The sequence below is a fragment of the Sesamum indicum genome, linkage group LG2 (genome assembly GCF_026168435.1).
Source record: "Sesamum indicum cultivar Baizhima isolate 11 linkage group LG2, ASM2616843v1, whole genome shotgun sequence".
In the NCBI taxonomy this organism is placed as follows: Eukaryota; Viridiplantae; Streptophyta; class Magnoliopsida; order Lamiales; family Pedaliaceae; genus Sesamum; species Sesamum indicum.
The window spans coordinates 11497203-11510988 of record NC_142658.1 but is presented as its reverse complement, the minus strand read 5'-3'; the positions used below and the strand labels follow the sequence as shown (position 1 = coordinate 11510988).

The window sequence follows — 13786 nt, the reverse complement described above, 5'->3', positions numbered from 1 at the left end:
TAGGTGTAGATTGAGAATTGAGAATTTGGGAAAGGGTATAAGTATTATTTTAATTTTTTTTGGAATAGCATTTTGGTCCTACATTTTTTTAATTTTTGAGATTTTAGATTTTTTTTGTTTTTTTTTTTGTTATTTGAAAAATTATCAATGCCCCTCATATTTGATAAAATTATCTAATTTTAGGACATTGACCTAAAATATTCACATTGCCCTTATTGTTTGATTTAAAAAAAAATAAAAATTGAAAAAAAAGTTGATTCGTCGGAATTTCCTTCTTGCCTTCTGGTTCATAAAACATTTTAGAAATTCTAAAAATTAAGTAAAATTAATAATTCATAGTCCACAAGGTATTTTGATGAGTTCGTCACAAAAAATAGATGACAATCCAACAAAAATTAACAAAATGAGCTAATTATTGGGCATACATTAAAATCAATACTGTATATATAGTTTTTCAAAATAATGACGAACTATTTTCAATTATGTCAAAACCTCAGAAAAAATTATTATAACGTACCCTAATTATTTTACAGAACGTTTGTAAATCTACAAGGCTATATTTATTTTTAAAAATAAAAAAGAAAAGAAAAGAAAAGATGCATGAAGGCATTTTAGCAACCAAATGACACACACTAGGTGGTGCTTTTCCACACCATCTAGACTAGATTTTATACAATTTTCCATCAAATCCTCTTTCCCTCTACAGATCAACTTTCCATTTTCTCTTTTTAACATGGAAAATCTCAAGTCAACTTCACCTCATCATTTGGTCTTGCTTAATAATCTCTCTTTCCCATTTTTCCCTTTGCCCTTTGCCTTTCCCTTTCCCTTTTCCCCCCCTCTCACATCAGCTTTTCTATATAACCACCACATTCTGTCCTTAAAATCTCAGCCATGGGAATTCAAGGCATGAAGGTGCATCAGTTCCCACGAGGATTCTTCGATCACGAGCCCCCTTCTCTGTCCCTCGGCTGCAAGCGCTTCCGTCCCCTCGCCCCCAAGCTGCCCACCACCACTTCTGCCGCGGACGACACTCTTACCGCCGTCACCACCACCACTTTCGACCTCAAGAGCTTCATCAGGCCCGAAAGTGGCCCCAGAAGAGTTGGATCGTTGGATCATCAGACGAAAGAATCAGCTCATCAGGTAGTTAGTACGCACATTTCTTGATCAGTGATCATGGGCTGTCTTGGTCTCATTTTCTTGCATGCCTGTTCTTGTTTAAGAAAGAACAGTGGATTCACATGCTGCGCGCTAATCATTTGCCTCATCATATACAACTTAATTTCCCATGCACGGACAAATACAAACTTCCAATTTTTCCGTCTATTCACTTCACATGCATTAATATTAATTATTATTATTATTATTATTATCAATGTTCTATGCAACTTTTTTTTTTATTATTATTTTCTTGCACTGGGCCAGCTTAGTTGAAAGCATGGTCCGCAACAATGAAATTCAAATTTGCCATTATTTCAAAAAAGGGCCAAAAATTTTCAATCACACTTTTTTATTTCTTACATCAATGTCACATTTATATGTTTATCTTGTGCAGTACTTTTTTAAAATTATTATAAAATAGTTTAACTATATCTTTTAATTTTGAAAATAACATATGTCAATTATTTCGTTAGTGTAACATTAATACGTCACAGTGTGCGATAAATAAAAAGTAGATTGAATTTTGAGTACTCGTAACATACGATAAATTTGTTACAGGTTGAGGCCGCACAGCCAGGAGGGACGAGGTGGAATCCGACACAAGAGCAAATAGGAATACTTGAAATGCTGTACAGAAGCGGAATGCGAACACCAAACGCTCAACAGATCGAGCAGATCACTGCCCAGCTGGGGAAGTACGGGAAGATCGAGGGTAAAAACGTGTTCTACTGGTTCCAAAACCACAAAGCGCGGGAGAGGCAGAAGCAGAAGCGCACTAGTCTCGGCCTCAGCCACAGCCCAAGAACACCCCCTTCGCCATTCATGACCACTACTACTACTTCTCTCATGTTATCAACCGCTACGGTAATTTTTACTTTTAGAGACGGATCTCCCGTCACAACGCTTCCCGTCTCGAAATTTCTAATTAGCAAATAAAAATTCGTGCAGGGAGTTAGAGGGGAGGGATCATTATCGGACAACACAGCGTACAAGAGAAAGTGCAGGTCATGGGGATTTGATGGAAACTCAGATGAAAAAAATAGCAGATATAATTGTACAGAAGAAGAGGAAGAAGAAGGGCAAGAAGATAGGACACTCAAGCTCTTCCCTTTGCATCCTGAAGGAAGATCTTGATCGGATTGTTAGATTAATCAATTAAATTCAGATTTTAACTTAATTTAAGCTGTAACTGCTTAAGTTTCATTAATTTCGAGATCCCACCAGTTTATATTTTCTTGATTGCTTGGCCTTTCTTTTAGAAAGAAGAATGACCACTTGTGTGATTGGGTTTTCTTTCTCTCACTAAAAAAAAAACCATTGAGTTTTCAAATCTATTATAAATGATCACCACTTCAAGACTGTCGTAAACCAATATTATTAATTACAGTTAAATAAAATTAAAGTAAAAATTAAAATATTTACCACGATTGATAAATATTCGCCATAATTTTTAGCCACAACCAAATCATTTGCCATGGTTTTAGCTATGGCTAATATTTTAACTACAGTTGTATAAACAATGACTGATGTATGACTATTGCAAAGTTGTAATTGATTTGTATTTATCACGATTTTTTTTTAATCATAATAATTGACCGTAGCGATAAATTATATTTTTTTAATGTCTTCTATTGCTGATCGATAATATTCCAAGCGGGTTGAAATAATGTACGATCTAACCTGAAAGGTGTGAAACCAAAGTGGTGGGTTTAGTTGCTTTAGAAGTGTAACTTTTGACTAGAAGAAGTTTGATGAGAACTACATTAACTTTTTAGGTTGAAAAACTTGAAAGTAAAGATGGTGGAGGAAACGGTAGGATACACTGAACTCCAAGCACCTATATAGGTACGATATTTTATTATTTGTATATATATAGGTATGTATATCTATAACATAAACAGATGTATTTTTCTACTTTTTTATAATTTATTTATTTTTCTTATTTTAATTGGTCTGTTATTTTTTTTCCACATTCTCTCTGCAATTTTTACTTTATCTCAAAATATTTTTTCAGCGTTATTAAAAAAATTAAGTAAAAATTTAAGATAGAAAATTAAAGTTAAAACTATGCAATTACTTTTTTTATGATTTAATTAATTATATGAGGAAAAAGTATTATTTTAGTCCGCTAAGTATGCCTAATTTTAATTTTAATCCGATAACTATATCCAGTTTTATTTAGATCCAGTAACTTACGAAATTGCTTACTTTTAGTTTTTTGGCAGATTTTCGGACAATTTTACCCCTATGCAACTTTTGAAAGGCAGTTTTAGTCTATATGCATTCATAGGGGTAAAATTGTCCGAAAATCTACCAGATGACTAAAAGTAAGCAATTTCGTAAGTTACTGGACCTAAACAAAAATGAATATAGTTATCGAACTACAATTAAAATTAGGCATACTTAACGGACTAAAATAATATTTTTCCCATTATATGAATATAAAAGTATTCATTAATTTATAGAGGAAATTATGTTTCTGATAGGGGGTCTAACAAGTTTGGTACCTGCTTTTTCAGTTGACCAAGTTTGGCACCATACAAAAAGAGTTGATTGTATTTTGAAATTGTACTTTTTTTTGAGTTGCAGTTCAAGTACCTTAATTTCACATGTGGTAATTACCCTACTAAAAAAATACCAAATTTGAAGCGATTTTTTTTTTTTTCTGGAATAAGAAATTTAAAATAGAACATTATTGGACCAGTTTTTGGAATGGTCACCAAATGAGAACACTTTGACAGATGGTGTGCCAAATAATTTGGAATGGATGTGACATACCATTCATAATTAGTAATGATTTTCGTACCACTTGTTCTGATACTGTTTTTATATACGTCTGACAATCTAAAAAATATAATTCTATTTTTTGGATCAGTTTTTTTTATTTGGAATGATTTTTTTAAAATTTGTTATACGTATTTGGAACGGTCATTACACTATCTACCTACATTTGAATGTCGGAAAAACACATGTTCCGGTTCATTTAGAAATATATCTTGGCATGGCTATGATTATATGAGTTATATATTTTGGAACAGTCATTGGAACAATATTTGAACCTCCCTTTGGAAATATTTTGGCACATCATGGTCCTTTGCTTGGAATACATGGTGGACATGTCGGGTTGACGCTATAGAATGTGATTTGGAACGATTATGTTTGTGCTTGTTATATTTATGGGAACTATTATTGGCAATCTAAATTAATTCTCAATTTGGGATACATATTGGAATGGTAGTTTCTATTTTGTAAAAGATATGTTGGAACGGTATTTGCACTGCAGTGTCACACTAAGTTTGATACACATTTTGGAATGCTTTACTCTAGTATCTTATCATCAATTTGGAACGGTATTTGTATTGTTTTGTCACATTCACTAACCATGTAAAAGTTCGTTCTTAATTTATATATTTATTAAAAATATTCTTTTTAAATTTTGTAATTTTTTTATAATAATAATTAATTACTGAAATTTAGTAATATTATAATAATTAAAAACTAATTATTTTATTTTAATTTGATTTGAAATAAATATTGAATTATGGAATGCAATTAATATTAAAAAATGGATAACTATAGAAAAAATATTACATAAATATAAAAATTATATGTTTCTGCATATAAAAAAAATCCTAATCTACAACCCAACCCCTCACCAGCATGGTCCATCTCTTTGTTGTCTAGGCATTGGGATAGCCGGAGGCTGTGATAAGCCGTTACTCGAGGTGCTGGGTCGTGACGGGCCTGCAGTTGAGGTGGTGGCCTGCATTGACTTTATCATACTCATTATATCGACCATCATCCTCTTTAGCTAGACCATTTGATCCTCCATGTTCGGCGTGGCATTGGCGTTGGCATTGGCGACGGTGATGTGTAGATTCGGCTTGCATGCGTGGGCCTCAATATCAAGATTGAACACAAAGGCCCTTTTTCTTGGGACTACCGCTGCTAGCCATAGCCGCTGCTCAATCATTGCAACCGATTCCTCCGATGAGTATGGAGTACCCTAGCCATCGACCACAGCTTGAGGCTAGTGGTCCTCCAGCAACTTCTGAAATGTCTTCTATACTACAAACAAAAATACTAGTGTTAAAAAAAATAAAAAAATAAAATATTTTAAATAATTATTACTTACCGCCACCTCTACTGTCCTCTGGCCATTCCAACTAGCATTGACTTCTCCTTGTAGCACCTGAAGAATAACCCCATTTGCTTAACAAACTGGCCGCTCTACCTCTTGTATAAGAAAAGAACAATTAGCAAAATATAATAATAACTTTAAAAACATAAAAATTACTTACTATCTTCCTCTTGTACATGCCTACAGAGGAAGATCCTCCACAATAGATAGTTGTCGTTGTAGCGGGGTTGGCCGACCGATTGGCCTTGTTCTTTGCGAACACATCATTGAAGTCTGCGCTAGCCCAACATAGCTGCAGCTAGTGCCATACCTCGTTGCCCAGCAACACCGATTTGATCAGTTGACTCATGGTGATGGCGAACCTCTTTTGTATGAAATTGTCATCCTATATATGGAAGACCAGGAACATGGACTCATCGTTGCAATCCCACCAGTACATCATCTCCAATATCAACAGTGAAAAGAATAAGATAGTTAAAATATTAAAAAAAAAATTATACAATAGTATAAATTTTTTTAAAAAGTATATTACCTTCAAGCTCTCCAACCAAAATTGTTGGTGCTCTGGAAACATCTGTTGCAAACATCCCTAAGGATGGAGATAGTGCCCTCACACCACGCGCATTAATGCGCTAGTGAAATTTGCGATCAGATTTAAAATGACATGTTGATTAGTCATTTTAAAAATAAAATTATTATTTAATTTGATTTTCTCTTTATTTTTATCCAACTTCCCACTTTCCCATGATCTTTTAGTAGTTTTCCTTTTTTTTTTCATGCATTTTTTTCTCATCTCTATCTTTTATTGTTATCTTTTTTATTTTTTATCTTCACTTTCAATACTAATTTTATTTTTTATATACTTATTAAATAGTAAAAAAATTTATAAATAATATTAAAAACACGCACATACATGAAATATGCCACAAATTACTAGTATATAATAACCACTTCCATTTAGTGATACTTGTCTGCGAGGCATCATTTAGGAGGGGTGGGATTGAATTTTTGTGATAGAGGAGACAAATTCCCTTTTTTGCCTTTATAATTTCCTCCAATGTTTGCTTTTGCTCCGCTGCTAGTTATATTTCCACCCAATAATATTACCAAGCTGGCGAAAAAGACATCAATTTTTCCTTTAACGAAAAAAATTAGCGACGACCTGGTTGTTGCTATTAAAGAACTAATTAAAAAGTGAAAAATAACCAAAACTACTAATTTTTATAAGTTACGAAATTAAAACTAATTCCATAACGAAAATAAAATGGGCCTAATTTCTGATACTGAAAATGCTGTTTCCTCGTACAACACATATGAATTATAACTTTGTTATGAGAAGTAGGGGCCCTATCCAATAATATTATACATTATTGCATTTATTGAAGTAGTACAAATAGTTGTAATCATAGACTGTCCATATATATGATTGTGGATCGTTCAATAATCAACCGCAACCATCATGGCTTGATCGGTACAGCCTTGAGAGGTATGGTCTTATGTAGTGAAAGGCCAAGTGTTTCATTCAAGTCCACATCTTCAGGCGCGATTCCGGGTTCAAGTTTCCAGTCAAAGTGTTGAATTAAATATGCCACTATCAAGTGTACCATTCTGTAAGCTAGCGGCATCCCTGGGCAGATTCTCCTACCGGCCCCGAACGGGATCAGTTCGAAATTGTGGCCTTTGACATCTACTTCTGTGTTCAAAAATCTTTCAGGTTGAAACGAATCAGGGTTCGGCCATATGTTTGGATCTCTACCAGTCGCCCATATGTTAATGAGTATTAGGGCATTTTTGGGTATGTTGTAGTTCTTGATTTCGAGATCATCTCCGTCCTTGCAACGTGTTATAAAAGGGCCTGGAGGGTGATATCTGAAGGCTTCTTTGATCACGGCTTGTAGATATGGGAGTTTCGAGATGTCGGATTCTTCAACCTGTTTGTTTGCTCCAAGAACAGTTCGGACCTCCATTTTGAGTTTTGACATTACATGGGGATTTCTCAAAAGTTCTGTCATTACCCACTCCACTGTGCCTGATGTTGTGTCTACTCCTGCAACAAATAAATCCTAACAACAAATTTTACTTAGAACTAGTGATGCTACATTTTGATTTATGGATTTGGATTTGATTGGAGAAAGAATTGAAAATGCTATTTCAAATGATTGCATATAAAAATAATTTAATATCCATCAATATTCAATAATGTATAAATCAAAATCAAATAGTTTGAAATATTTTGAATCTAGATGTATTCAAACAAATACAAATTCATGAATGTTAGGTGGAGAACGACTGGACAAGATGGGTAGTAGAACGGATATGGTCAAAGTCTCCGTCTTTCTAATGAAAAAAATTTATGGTAAAATTATATTTTTGATACTATCATTTTAGGTTGTTAGTATTTTTAATCATACAACTTAATTTATTTATATATTCAATCTTTGTTATGATAAATTTTAGTTTTGAGCATTTCACAATTGGTCCATTTTTGGCAAATTTAATCATGTATTAATAATTTTGACCTCCTTCACACAGTAATATATCTTATTTTTGGTCTTATAATTATAAGTCGTAAGGACCAAAATTATGAATACAACACTAAATATACCAAAAAAAACTAAATGAAAAATATTTAGAACTAAATTTGTCAAAAAAAGAATTAAATATATAAATAAAATAAATTACAGAATCCAAAAACTAAAAATATAATTTTACCAAATTTTACTACATTGTCAGACATATATGTGATTGAACACGACCCTCTTCCTCAATTATTATGGAATTTCCCCTAACAATTGTTAATTGATTTATATATAATATTCACAAGTGAGCACATGGATGCGAAAATAAAATTGTATAAATATTGATTAAATATGATCTAACTTAGAACATTTATATTAGTTTTATTTGATCATATTAGAAAATATTAAACTTACATCATTTATTAGTTGCAGTCGTTTATAGTATTAAAAAAAATAAGTTTTTATAGTGACGGCTGCATACTTCTATTTCGTACTTTCTATTTTTCAAACATTTGATCAAAAGTCAAGCTAATTGAAAATTTAGAAGACGTACTAACCACAAAAAGATGCTTCATCTCGTTGCGGGTCAATTCCGCCTGATTCCCGCCGCTGATCTCCAGCAGCACTTCCAGCAAATCAGTTTTCCTTGCTTGAGAATTCCGTGAAGCTTCTACTCTTCGATCAATGATACTATCAAATATTGCAAGCAGTTTCCCCACACAAAACTCCGCCTCCCGCTTGATTCCCTGCGGATCAAACAACCCGAGAAACCCAAAATAATCTCCAAGATTAGGACTGCCCCAAACTCTCATACACCGGCGGATAATGTCCTCGAGTTCTTGACACGTATTATAATCAGCAAAATCAACTGAGAAAACAGTATTTGACGTCAAGTTAAGGGATGTAACAACAGCAGCTTGTCCAATATCCACAGCTCGGCCATTAACACAGCATTCTTGGACGTATTGGAGCAGTTTCTGCAGCTTCTCTTGGCGTAGTCCCTCATTGGCGTGTAGTCGTTGGATCGAGAACATGTGTTCTTTGCATATTTTACGCAGATTTCGCCATTGGTTGCCGATGGGTAGGAAGGCAACGGATGTCACGTGGTGGTCGAGTGCTCGGGTTGCGGCCATTGTCAACCTGAGGGGAAAAGCTTGATCATGCGTTTGTAGTATTTCCTTGGCCATTTCTGGGGATGACACAACGATTGTGTCTATGCTGCCGAGCCTGAGATGCATTAAAGGGCCGTAAGTTTTGGAGAGTTTGGTGAGTGATTGGTGGGGGTTTTGGCCAAATTGGAGAATGTTTCCGATGACGGGAAAGGGGTAAGGGCCCGGAGGAAGCTTGGCTGATCTCCTGCGCCTGGAGTTGGAGTTCAGGAGATGGAAACACGCCCAAATGAGGCATAACAATAGTAGAAGGAAAGATGCTGTCAAATCCATTTTAACCTCTCCCTCTTTCTCTCATTTTGTTTTCCTCTTTGGTTTGGATCAATTTATACAAGAAATATTGGTCATTGTTGACCATAATGAGGAACTGTTCAATTAAAAAACAAACCGATGAGGGTTTTGAACATGTGTGTCGTGCTAAAAGGATGGATATTTATGGTGGTAAACGCAAATTACCCCCTAAAATATTATAAAAGGGCAAAAAAACCCTTTAAAAAAAATAAAAGGGCAAAAAGCCTCCTAACCTTTTAATAAAGAAGTATATTACCCCCTTCATTGGGCAGTGTAGTTCACTCGTCCAGTTTTGCGATTGGTTTAACTATTTTGATTTGTAGCTGATCACTTTAACCTCTATTTTGATTTGGCCGGACACACACGCATAAATTGAAACACCGTTTCTTAACATTTCCCCTTGCAACTTGGCTTCAATTCGCCTTCAGACCAAAAACAAAATAGTAAACCTTGGCTTCAACTTGTTTGGCCATGCAAAGTGTAAGTTACCTATTCCAATCAACTGCATTAATTAAAATTTTTAAGACCCTTAATTCTTTTAAAATGTACATATTTTCTATTCATTCGTCTAATTTTCTCTATTACAACGTCCCGTTTCAACAATGGATTGACGTTCATGCTAACATAGATGTGGAGACAATCACTCCAAGACACTTGCCTCCCCATGGTATCCACCTCCAGAAAGCGTCTAATCTGATTACCTAAGAAAAATGCCGTATCCTTAGTCATTTTGCCCAATGGAAGGTTATGAACTTGTACATGAAACTCACATCCGTCTAGACCGACCAGGAGCGGGTTCTCTATTTTCATTCCCCTGTGCTATGGCATTGCTGGTTATTATTGCGATTTTGTTCTTAGATTTTAACGTGATATCAGAGCCATCATACTGATGGTCTTTGCATATTATATAGATTTATTTCTTGCATCTACTCCTTTCATTACTTCCTAACACTACTGAAAAAAAAAAGAAAAGAATATGACAAGTTCTTCGAACACTATTCGTGATATTCCATCTGGTCACGTTAGATCCACTACAAGAAAACAGGGTATCAGAGACCAAAATTTAGAGACGGAACAAAATCCGTCTTTATCAGATATAGATTTAGAGACGGAACTCTTTTTTATGATAAATTATTAATAATTTTATTTTAGAGACGGATTTATAATTTCGCTAAATGCCGTCTCTATTTCCGTCTCTGATACTGTTAAATGATTGCTTAAAAACCAAGATGGCTAAGACTTGGTTATTTCCGTCTCTGTTTCCGTAGCTAACTTTTTATTTAATTTAGTCACGAAAATTTCCGTCTCTGATGGTGTAAATAGAATTTTTTTTATTTATTAAAATATTAAAACACAAAAATAAGAATTTTTTATTTATGTAATAATAATTAAGTTGTAATTATATAACATGATAATATATATATATTTGTATAATTATAATGTATTTTTAATTTTAATTAATTACAATAAAACTAAAAGTAAACTTTTTATTATTTTTTTATTTTTTATATATATTTTTATTTTTGAATTTTTTATATATTTTATTTTATATTTAATATTTGATAAATTTTATAATCAAAATTGACCATATATTATAATTATTAATCAATATCATATATTTTATTTTGGATAATAATAAATTATGGTACTTTTATTTATACATTTAATCTTTATATAAAAATAAATTTAATCAACAACTTAGTAAATTATATTTTTTATAATTAAAATTATTATTTAATATGAAATATATAAACTTTATATTTTAATATATTTTTGTATTACATTATATTTTTCTTAAATTAACAAGTAATTCATTTATAATTTTTTATTATTTATAAATTTATGTCAAGATTTAGTAATTCCTATGAATTAATCAAAAAATTATAATAATAATAATAATAATAACAACAATAATAATAATAATGATGATGATGATAGTTGAACAATTCTAATTATTATTTTATTTTATATATAATGAAATTAAAAAGTTTAATCAATAATTACGATATCTTAAAATCCGGACACGTGATTCATACGAAATTTAAATATATACAAGACTATGTCTATTAGATTTATCGGACGATATGATTTAAAATCACATGGTCTGATTCAACGATACACTTTCTTGAATGATTATTCTTATGTTTCGAGTACGATATCTCGACATCCGTAAATCCAATAAGTCTAAAATTTTACCAAATGTATTTTTTGTAAGTTTTATCATATCTAACGGTCTGATCTGAATTTTGATGGCCAGATTAACCCATATTGTTCAACAATATAAGATGATAGTTATATCAATGTTATACTAACATTTATAAATATATAAATTTTGCAAATTGTGAACATATATTTCAATTTCAACTATATCTTATTATTATTATTATTATAGTAATACTAACAATAATAATAACAATAATAATAATAACAATATAATAACAACAACAATAATAATAATAATAGTAACAATTATAATAATACTAATACAAATAATAATAATAGTAGTAATAATAATAATAATAACAATAATAATAATAATAAATAATTATACAAAAAGTCAAAAATAAAAAACTCACCTCTTTCTCTCTCTTGTTATCGTTCTTCTTCCTCCTCCTTTCTCACTTTGTGTTTCTTTTCCATTCCTTCTCCTCTCTCAATTCTTCCCCAAATCTCTTAGAACTCTAACTCCAAACTCAGGGCAACAATGACAGCAGGTCGGCAACGAGGACGGGGACGAGTACGGCTTCCATCTTTGTCCTCTCATTTTTTCTCCAAATTCATCTCTTGGAACCCTAGTGTCGTGGTTTCAGGTGGAAACACGACTTTAGTTGCGGACCGAATGATGATGATGGAAAAATTAGACTGTTGGATCAAAAAAGGGGATCAGATTGGGGAAAAATCAGAAATTTGGCGCCCCAAACGACGTCATTCTGAAGAAGAGCGAAGAATTGGAAATTGGGGGACAAATTCAGGGATTCAGCCCTAATTAAGATGATCGCATGGACACGTGGAAGGCCAGGATTACATGAAGAGATTCCCTGGCAACAACAAGTAACCATTGTGGAGAACGACAACAGGACGTGCTCATTTTCATTTCTGTTTTTCTGTTTTGTTGTTTTCTTCCTTAAGCTGCACCTATGTAATGGAGTTGTGGAGGTGTGAAGCATTATCTTTGGAATGAATGAAATTAAGTTCTTCTTTTCTCATCCTTAATCTCTTCTCTTTTCCTCATCCCCTTTTGTATTCCTCTGTTATAATACCAGTGTATGACATTTGGCCTCAGAGCCATAAATCCTCGGACCTAAACAAACCAAAACATAACAAAAAAACGAGAGAGTAGTGAAACCATGGCTGACGGTACAAGGATGAAAGAGTTATATGAAGCTTAGAAAAAATTAGAGGCCATTCTCATGGATGAAAAGGCAAGAAGGAAGGCTAGTGAAGATGAAATTTACAGCAGATTGGACCATTCGACAGAGGTCCAAGAGGGGTTACAAGCATCAGTATTAAACATAGAGCATAGTCTTATTGCTGTCTAGCAACAGTTCCAGAGCATTGTGGAGCAACTCCAACAATACAACAAAAACAAATCCATCCTTGGGGATGGGTTAACTGCTACAATGGAAAAAGGGTCATCTTCTAGAGTAGTTAATCATAATCCTGTGAGGACAGAAAACAGTAGCCCAAACAGATTTGAACATCAGCATTCTCAGCATACAAACTCCTATGGTGAATTGAACAAGATGGAATTCCCATATTTTGAAGGAGAAAATGCGAGGGGATGGGTGAGGAGGTGCTCGAGGTACTTCCAGCTGATACCTGTTCCTGAGAACCAAAGGGTGACACTTGCTTCAATTTATATGCAGGGAAAAGCAGAGTTATGGTATCAAGGATACACTGAAAAGAAAGAATTCAATTACTGGGATGAGCTGGTGGTGAGTGTGCTAGACAGGTTTGAAGATTTGGATAGTGAGAGAGTGATGACAGAATTTAATAAGTTACAACATGAGACCTCAGTTAATGCTTATCTGAAAAGATTTGAGGAACTTAAAAACCAAATGTTGATATTCAACAAGAAGCTTGGGGAGGATTTCTTCATGATGAAATTCATAAGTGGTCTCAAGGAGGAAGTGACATCTTTTGTCTCCACATGCAATCCTACATCACTTAATCAAGCTGTAAACCTAGCAAGAAGGCAAGAGCACACAGTCAATGCGATTCTTAAAAGAGCACATCAACCCAATAGAAGCCAGCCTCCAAGGCCCCCTTTTAAACTACCAAGCAAACAGAACCCACCCAAATCTAGCACCCAACCAAGGAGATTTTTGACTGAGGCTAAAGTTAGAGATAAAAGAGAAAGGAATCTATGCTATAGGTGCGATGAGCCCTATGTGCCAGGCCACAGGTGCAAGTTTAAAAAAGTATACATGCTGTTAAGTAATGAAGATGAGCAAGAGTTTGACCAATCTGGGCAGGAGAAAACAATTAATGAGGTAGAGGCT

At 33.5% G+C, this 13786-nt stretch overlaps 2 protein-coding genes across 3 annotated transcripts; one reads left to right on the top strand and one right to left on the bottom strand.

Annotated features, from left to right (window-relative positions):
• Positions 1 to 832: 832 nt before the first annotated feature.
• Positions 833 to 2403, top strand: LOC105155493 (WUSCHEL-related homeobox 4). Its single transcript, XM_011071374.3, has 3 exons — positions 833 to 1146; positions 1723 to 2028; positions 2113 to 2403. Exons 1-3 carry the CDS (start codon positions 895 to 897, stop codon positions 2296 to 2298), a joined length of 744 nt encoding a protein of 247 aa, XP_011069676.3. The 5' UTR covers positions 833 to 894; the 3' UTR covers positions 2299 to 2403.
• A 4153-nt stretch (positions 2404 to 6556) lies between these two features.
• Positions 6557 to 12402, bottom strand: LOC105155490 (cytochrome P450 76T24). Of its 2 annotated transcripts, XM_088876630.1 has the most exons (3): positions 11861 to 12402; positions 8382 to 9051; positions 6557 to 7368 (listed from the first exon to the last, which is right to left on the bottom strand). In XM_088876630.1, the coding sequence occupies exons 2-3, from the start codon at positions 9009 to 9011 to the stop codon at positions 6763 to 6765; spliced, it is 1236 nt and encodes a 411-aa protein (XP_088732756.1). In that variant the 5' UTR covers positions 9012 to 9051; positions 11861 to 12402; the 3' UTR covers positions 6557 to 6762. The 2 variants fall into 2 exon arrangements, with proteins under 2 accessions (XP_088732756.1, XP_011069672.2); XM_011071370.3 differs by lacking the exon at positions 11861 to 12402 and having other exon boundaries at positions 8382 to 10625.
• Between the last annotated feature and the right edge of the window lie 1384 nt (positions 12403 to 13786).

Bases quoted from the DNA above. Each gene is read 5' to 3' on its own strand.
- LOC105155493 (XM_011071374.3), top strand. From the start codon at position 895: ATGGGAATTCAAGGCATGAAGGTGCATCAGTTCCCACGAGGATTCTTC. The intron at 1,147-1,722 runs GTAGTTAGTACG...AATTTGTTACAG, and splicing joins CGAAAGAATCAGCTCATCAG to GTTGAGGCCGCACAGCCAGG. The intron at 2,029-2,112 runs GTAATTTTTACT...AAATTCGTGCAG, and splicing joins TCATGTTATCAACCGCTACG to GGAGTTAGAGGGGAGGGATC.
- LOC105155490 (XM_011071370.3), bottom strand. From the start codon at position 9,266: ATGGATTTGACAGCATCTTTCCTTCTACTATTGTTATGCCTCATTTGG. The intron at 7,369-8,381 runs GTTAGTACGTCT...ATTTGTTGTTAG, and splicing joins AGATGAAGCATCTTTTTGTG to GATTTATTTGTTGCAGGAGT.